At 54.6% G+C, this 8,058-nt stretch overlaps 2 protein-coding genes across 2 annotated transcripts; both read right to left on the bottom strand.

The window, feature by feature from the left end:
- Window positions 1–2,813: 2,813 nt before the first annotated feature.
- Window positions 2,814–5,690, bottom strand: LOC146618331 (uncharacterized). The gene has a single exon (XM_085371493.1). It carries the CDS (start codon window positions 5,688–5,690, stop codon window positions 2,814–2,816), a length of 2,877 nt encoding a protein of 958 aa, XP_085227619.1.
- A 264-nt stretch (window positions 5,691–5,954) lies between these two features.
- Window positions 5,955–7,814, bottom strand: LOC146618330 (uncharacterized). Its single transcript, XM_085371415.1, has one exon. The coding sequence runs from the start codon at window positions 7,739–7,741 to the stop codon at window positions 6,188–6,190; it is 1,554 nt and encodes a 517-aa protein (XP_085227541.1). The 5' UTR covers window positions 7,742–7,814; the 3' UTR covers window positions 5,955–6,187.
- Window positions 7,815–8,058: the final 244 nt, after the last annotated feature.

Here is an 8,058-nt window from a genome sequence, read left to right as displayed (position 1 = left end):
TTGTGACATCTAACATATCCTTGATATATTCCAAGAGTCAGTGTTTTCACATCATGCAATAGAGTTAAAACGTTGGGTTACTTAACGTAATCCCTGGTTCTTTGATAACAGAGTGAGGTGTTTCACTATGGGAATCGCCTCGGCGTGACCAACTACGGAAGCTCCAATGACACCACGTCTGTCTATGACAGACCTGTCGAGCCGTGCTCAGGGCTCCGCCCCCTCATACTAACACGGCCGACCAGCTCCTCCTAACTCATTCCAAGCAGATTTCTTTCTTTTTTTTTTTTTTTTTTTTTTGGCCTGTCCCGTTTGGCTCTTTTGCCATCAGAATTGTTGTCTAAAGGCAAAGAAAGATGCCCAACGGATTTACTTTACCAAACTGACCATCCCAGCCTTGCCGTAATGGTCCATTTGATTCACCTTTTATTGTTTATTTTATTTTCACTTACTGAATACGGGACAGACTTGACTGGGGGAAAGAAGGGGAGAAAGAAAGAGGGAAAGAGAAACAGCTGAGAAGAGGGACGGGGGAGAAGGGCAAAAGACAAAAACCAACAGAACGGGCAGAGAAAAAAAAATGCATATATCAATCACCTGGATCACCTGCTGAGAAAGAAAAAAGAAAGCAAGCAGAAGAGAACAAGAGTAATAGAATAAACAACATCACAATGATATATGGGAATATGACAGTAAATACTAAATGTTAAACATTATTGTGCAGCACATAAGATCAACAGAACACAGTGTGCTTTGAGGTAGGAGCCAAAAAGGGTGTAGTTTGTGGGTGTGATCACCCGTGTGTACACCTGTGAACATGGACGCGCTTGTTTTTTGTTTTTTAAAAGGTTCCTTCATGTAATAATCTGCTAGAGGGTGTGGGGGGGCCACAGCCCCGTCCTCCAGGGCGTGAAGCAGGTGTGGAGGAGATCAAAACTCCAGACATCCAGAGGCCCCCAGAACACAAGAGACCAAGGAAGACCAACAGAGGGGCAGCTGCGCCACTGTCCCGGAAAGAGCTGAGGAGAGTCCCAGATGAGGGCTCACTCAGCAGCCGCGGAGCAGAAGCCAGGGGGAGTTGCAGTGACGCGCCCGTGAGCTCCGCCGGCAGCCAGCTGCGCCTGAGTGACCGAGCCCCAGGCCGAGAGGCCGGGGGCACCCCACCTCCGAAGTGGCCCGAGCGAGCCCCAGGCTCCAGGCCCCAATAAGCGGCCGCCAAGGAGTGAGCCGGTGTGTACCTGGACGCCCATCCCCGGACACAAAGAACCACCAACGCACCGATGTCTGAGGGGGTCCGCCACTGGCAGGGGAAGTGGTGGTAGGGGGAGATAGGCCTCCAAACCTTGGAGGGCCTGAGATGTCCCCAGAGAGGTGGCGCCTGACACCCAACCTGACATATAGACACAGACATACAGGCACACACAGATACAAACATCCATTCCCACCCTCATGCTCTCATATGCACTTACTCCACACTCAACCAACGTGGAGACAGACATAAAGAGACGTTGTACACACGATCACACTCCCCAAGCGTACTCTACAAACCGGGTCTAGGTGCCCCCGCCCCTGGAGGGGGGAACTGCACCCAGACCCAGGTGGTGTTTCCCTTTTCCCTGCGGTGGGGGGAGGCAGACCGCCCCGACTCCGCAGCAGCAGGAAGGCTCCACACTCCAGACCGCAGTCGGACGGCCAACTCCTCCTCCTAGTCCTAGCCCCCCTGCTCCAGCAGGTCGCAGAGAATGGGGGTGAGAGAAGACTCCAAACCTCCCTCCACCCGCTCATTGTAATGTTGATGCATGTGTGTTCTAAGGTGCATTTAAAACCCAGGAGGGCTTGGAGCTACCTGCCAGAGAGCAGCAGGTAAGCGCATGGTCCCTCCTGCTAGCCCTCAATGTCTACGTGTATTTAAAATTGAGAGGTGGGCAACGATGCCAGGGGTGGGGTGTACACCCTGATGGTACTTTGGACTCCGTGTATCGTGCCCACCCCCAAGATCCTATATGTATGTGTAATGAGAGTGTGAGTAATGTGAATGTCTAAGTTGTGGGATAAAATTGAGGCAGAGGCAGCCAGAAGGGGACAGAGGGGGGGGGGGGGGGGGGGGTAGCCTCCTCTGCACCCTGGTGACATACCCCTACTCCAAGGCCCTGCATGTGTGGGTGGTTGTGGTGGAGCGGGAAGAGGGAGGCAGCTGGAGATGGGGAGGGAAGGGAGGGAGGGGCAAGTGACCCCTCCCTGGGGCCAGCTCCCCCGCTGACCCCAGTAGGCACCCCCATACTCCGCGACCCGCCAGGGAAAGGGGGCCCAGGCCCATCCAGACCGGGCCCAGTGCAGCAGCGCCGCCCGGCCCCACAGAGCCCGGGACAGTCCACCCAACCCCACCACAGAGAAAACTGCACCCACCCCACCATCCACTCATCTTCCAGACTACATAAGACAATAAACACCCAGGCTGAGATCTTCCTCCACCTCTCCTGTATCTCCCCCTCCTGCAGAGGGAGCTCCTGAGGAGAGGAAAGCTCCTGCAAGATGTGACAATCTCCCCCACCAGTTGAAGAGCCCCCCAGGTGGCTCGACGCACCGGCGGCACCCTGCTCCAGGGCTGGGCCCCCATGCAGATTTCTTTCCATGCCTAAGCAAGGGGGGAAGTGTTGGTGAAACACCTCACTCTGTTATCAAAGAACCAGGGATTACGTTAAGTAACCCAACGTTCTTTTTCTAACTTCGCTCGGTGTTTCACTATGGGAGATATGGCCCACTCCCGGATTGCGCCAGCTCCCGAAGCTACTCTCCAGTGCTACTCCAGGATCTCAGGTCGAACCTGAGGCACCAGAATCCAGCACCGTCTGAGCCAGGGATGACTGTGCAACATCCAGCCGATAAAACCGGACAAACGTGTGCGGCGTAGCCCAGCTTGCTGCCGCACAAATATCCTGGACTGATACACCTCTGAACAACGCCCAGGATGTGGCCACACCCCTAGTGGAGTGTGCTCGGAGTCCCGGGGGGGCCTGCAAGCCCTTACAGCTATAAGCCAGAGCTAAGGCCTCTACAATCCAATGAGCTAGTCTCTGGCGTGATACGGGCCTGCCCTTGTGAGGGGAGGCCCAGGAAACAAACAGCTGATCCGACTTCCTGAATCCAGCTGTTCTGTCAACATAAGTCCCCAAGGCCCGGACAGGGCACAAAGTGTTCAGCCTCTGCTCCCTCTCGGAAGAGAATGGAGGGGGGTGAAAAGCTAGGAGCTCTACTGTAGGGCACCTGTATGATGTTTCCAACACTTTAGGGACAAAGGCTGGGTTAGGCCTCAGGAGTGCTTTAGTGAGTCCCGGGGCCAACTGTAGACAAGAGGGGTGAATAGCCAGAGCCTGTAATTCACTAACTCGCTTGGCTGTGGTTAGAGCCAACAGCAGAGTGGTTTTAAGAGAGAGAAACTTCAACCCCACTGCCCCAATAGGCTCAAAGGGGTGGTGGGAGAGGGCGTCTAAAACGACTGACAGATCCCATAAAGGGACCAGTGGTCTAGAAACTGGGAGCGTTCGACGCACTCCTCTCATGAAGCGACCTACAAGGGGGTGCTGCCCAGCAGGTTTATCACCAAACCCCACGTGGCAGGCTGAAATAGCTGCTAAATAGACCTTTATAGTGGAAAAAGCTTTCCTTTTGTCCAGCAAGTCTTGAAGAAAACACAACAGCTCCACCACTGAACACTGAAAAGGGATAATCTGCTTTTCATGGCACCACTCCTCAAAAACACGCCATTTACTGCTGTAAATGGAATGGGTGGAGGAGGCTCTGGCATTCTGAATGGTTTCAATAACCTTCGGAGGCATGCCTGCTGCCTTCAAATTCCATCTTTCACGGGCCAGGCCCAGAGAGCAACCTGGTCTGGATGGGGATGGTATATCTCCCCCCGCGCCTGAGACAGAAGGTCCCTGCGGATGGGGAGTGGCCATGGCTCGTCCACCAGAAGCTGGATGATTTCTGCTATCCAGTGTTTGGATGGCCACCGTGGAGCTATTAAAATCAGAGATAGCCCCTGATCCCTCACTCTGATCAGTGTTGGGGAGATCAGGCTGAGGGGAGGGAAAGCATACAGCAGAGTTTTTGGCCAAGGATGGGCCAGCGCATCCACGCCCAGTGGCGCGTGTGCGTCTGACAGGGAGAAAAACAGGGGGCACTGTGTGTTTTCTCGCGAGGCGAAGAGATCTACGGCAGCCCGGCCGTATCTCTGCCAAATCTGCTCCACCACCTGTGGGTGAAGCCTCCATTCTCCGAACAGTGGATTTCCTCTGGACAGGAGGTCCGCCCCCCTGTTCAGAATTCCTGGCACGTGAGTTGCCCGAAGGGAGAGGAGCCGAGTGCTGCTCCACATAATTATTTCCCTCGCTAACCTGTGTAGCTGCCGGGAACGGGTGCCGCCCTGGCGGTTGATATAAGCAACTACAGTGGAGTTGTCTGTTTTCACTAAAACATGTTGACCCCGGAGATACGGCAGAAAATGCCGTAAGGCTAGGAGCACCGCGCGGAGCTCCAGCACATTTATGTGATTCAGAGTGAGTCTCTGTGACCAAACGCCATTCACTGCTCTGCCCATCATAGTTGCACCCCAACCTGACAGGGATGCATCTGTGGTCAGCGTCACCCTGGATGATACTGCCCCGAGCGGTACCCCCGCCGCGAGAGCTGTCGGGCTCCTCCAGGGCCGGAGAGCCGCAATACACGGCTGCGTTATTTTTACACCACGACTGAGATGTCGGCGAGGGCACAGCTGCAGAGAAGCGACCCACCGCTGAAAATCTCTCATCATAAGCAGCCCCAAGTGTACCACCGATATCACCGAGGCCATGAGGCCGAGGAGGCGGAGACAGAGTCGGAACCGCACGACTTTCCCCAGCTGAAAACGGGAAAGACAGTGAGTGAAGGATGCGATCCTCCGCTCTGAAAGTGCGATACGATAAGAGATGGAGTCTATTCTGAGCCCCAGATACTCTGTAAACTGTGCGGGTTCCAAGTGGCTCTTTTCCAGGTTGATAGTGAACCCAAGCTCCGTGAGGTGATTCACCACCACCTCGGAGTCTTTGATCGCCTGCTCGCGCGATCGTGAGCATATTAGATAATCGTCTATGTAAGAAAATATTCTGATGCCGCTGTTCCTTAACGGAGACAGCACTGCCTCCACACATTTGCTGAACACCCTCGGAGCTAAGGATAGCCCGAATGGGATAGTTTGAAACTCGTACGCTACGCTCTGATAAGCGAACCTGAGATATTTCCTGTGTGGAGGATAAATGGCGATGTGAAAATATGCGTCTGATAGGTCGATTGTAACAAACCAATCGCCTGTGTGAATTGAGCGACAAAGCGTCTTGTGTGTGAGCATTCTGAACGTGTACTTTCTCAAATGCTTGTTTAACACACGCAGATCCAGAATAGGACGGAGCGACGTTCCGTCCTTTTTCGGGATGAGGAAATAGCGGGAGTAAAAGCCCTGCTGAGCTTCTTCGCTCGGAACCACTCCGATCGCCTGTTTGTGTAACAGGGAGGATATTTCCTCCTCCAGCACATTCGCTGAATCGCGACTGGCCACAGAAGCTAACACTCCGCCGAATCTCGGTGGTTTTGCCGCAAACTGTAGTCTGTAACCATGGGAAATGGTTGACAAGACCCAGGGATGAACTGCGCATGCGCGCCACCGCTCCAGCCGCGCTGCGAGCGGGCCTCTGAAGAAGCGGTAGCGTGACGTCACCCCTGTCTCCCGGAAGGAGTTGGGGCTCTCCCCCTTGGGAAGAGCGTGAGCTCCCCCCGCTGGGAACAAAGACAAATTGCAGTGATTTTCTTTTGTTTTTATTTTGAAACTGGGGGGACATTCTGCCCTTGGCAAACTGCCTGGCTGCAGAGATGCACGTTTTATTTCTTTTGTTACCCCCAAACCACAGTGAAGTGTCTGGTGACTCTGGGCAGTGCTTGGTGACACAGACAGTGTTTAGAAGTGTTTGGTGACACTGCGCCATTTGTCCACAAGTCTGTCCTCCCTGAACTGGAGGAGGAGACTGAGAGGGTGCTCCTGGTGAACTGGAAACTTCCGGAGACCCTGAACTTTGGAGTGATTTGGTTACCCCTTCTAACACCTTCCTTCTCTTTGGGGAAGAAAAGAGGGGTGACACAGAATGCTGCAGGTGTGCTAGGCTGACCGCTTCTTTTTCCCCTCTCCGGGGTGTGACGGCTTGTTCTTTGCAGCAACTGCTGCAAAGGAATGCTTGCCCCAAGGTCTTCGGTTCTCTACCTTGGCCTGGTGGGCACCCTGCTGGCCTCCTGCTCCTCTCTGCATTCTGACCCCACTCTGTCTCCCTCTCGCAGCTGCTGCTGTTGCTGCAAAGCCAGCTCTTGGCACCTGCTGGGGCTGAGAGTTAGGTTTTCTGGGTAAGCAGAGATTGAATGCTTCACCCTCCTGCTTTCTGCGGGTGCTTGTTTCTCTCATTCTCTCCAGGGCTGGGCCAAAGAGACCCTTGGTTGGGTCATAGGCTGCATCCATGACCTCAGCCTTCTGAGCATCACCCAGGCCTGACAGGTTTAGCCACAAGGCTCTCTCACCCGAGACTGCAAGGCCCATAACGCGACCACACCCTTGGACTGCTCCCCTGGAGGAGCGAAGAATGAGATCATTAACCACGCAGATTTCATCCCAGAGGGCTGGGTTCGGGGAACCCGAGTCAAGCTGACGGCCCATGTCTTCCAGAATTTCTGCCTGATATGCTGATAGCAGTGTGACTGCATTAAGCGAGCACACTGACTGTGCAGCATATTTGTATGTCCTTTGATAAATAGATGCCGTGAGGCGATCTATCTTGTTGGGCAAAGAAATGCTAGAAGAAGCTGAGATTGCCCTGCGGTTAGGGTGAAGGTGATACGCCACTGAAGGCTCCACTGCTGGGGGTTCAGTCAGCCCCAGTTCACCCATCCCCTGGATCTCAAGCTTAGAGCAGCCCTTGGTCGGAAGCTTGCTTTTAAAAGGGCTTGACCAATAGCGACTCATTTCTTTCATGCAGGCTGGGACTGCTGGCAGAAGCTGCTTTGATGGCGGCAAGGCTGGTGGGAGCCTCTTGCCGTCATACAAGTCACGTTCTGCCCCTTCGGCATCCTGGGCGGCTGGCCATGGGATGCCTAGCTTGGCAGCAGCCCGTTTACAGACCTCGTACAAATTGCTGTCCACCAGGGGTGCAACTTCAGCCCCACTCGGTGGCCTGGACTGCTGGGGAGGAAAGGTAGAGTCATCCTCCTGTTCCTCATCCATGTCCTCCAGGTCGAGGAGGTCGGAGTCGGCATCGCCCTCCGCGTCCTCGCCACCCGGCTTGCCCACGTTTTGATCGAGGAGGTCCTCGAACGATGGGGGCATGAGCGGGGACTCTTCTTCCATCATGTCCGCCCAGCTTGTGGAGGCTCGCGGATGACGGATATCGCTCGTAGCAGTAGCAGCCGACAGGCAGGGGTCCTGACTGTTCGTTACTGCTACTCTCAGCCTCCTTTCCAGGACTTTCTCTGGCATCAAAGCACAGTGTGGGCATCCCTGAGGGTCCGCCAGTGAAGCCTGAGCATGCTTGGCACCCATACAGACGATGCACATTGGATGAGGGTCCCTGCCCGAGATGGTGGCACCGCATGATGCGGGGCACGGGCGGGATGCAGCCTCTTTAGCCTTCGGCTCCGACCTTTTGGCGGGAGTAGGAGCCGTAGACATGGTTAGCGGAAAGGGGTGAGACTAGGCTACACCAGGCTCGTCTCGACACGTTAGCCCGTAAGTAGCTAGGACTAGCAGCGGGTGTTAAATCTGATCTAGTCGCGGCGGGAGTCAGCTCGTCGTGACACGTTAGCTGCACTCCGCTAGCCAATATCGTTAGCAACTTAATGCTAACCGAACCCTACGTCGACCAACAAGCTAATGCTAGTGAGACGCTAATGTGGTTCGTGGCCTGCTAACAAGTTAATGCTAGCCGGACACTGAACGAACAGCTCGCCGTAACGCGTTAGCCCGAGTCACACAACGTCGGCTACCTC

The sequence above is a fragment of the Diplotaxodon limnothrissa genome, linkage group LG14 (genome assembly GCF_057381915.1).
Source record: "Diplotaxodon limnothrissa isolate DT_005_m linkage group LG14, D_limnothrissa_male_GT1.1, whole genome shotgun sequence".
Classification (NCBI taxonomy): Eukaryota; Metazoa; Chordata; class Actinopteri; order Cichliformes; family Cichlidae; genus Diplotaxodon; species Diplotaxodon limnothrissa.
The sequence above is the reverse complement of the archived record's forward strand: the minus strand, read 5'-3'. Positions and strand labels throughout refer to the sequence as shown.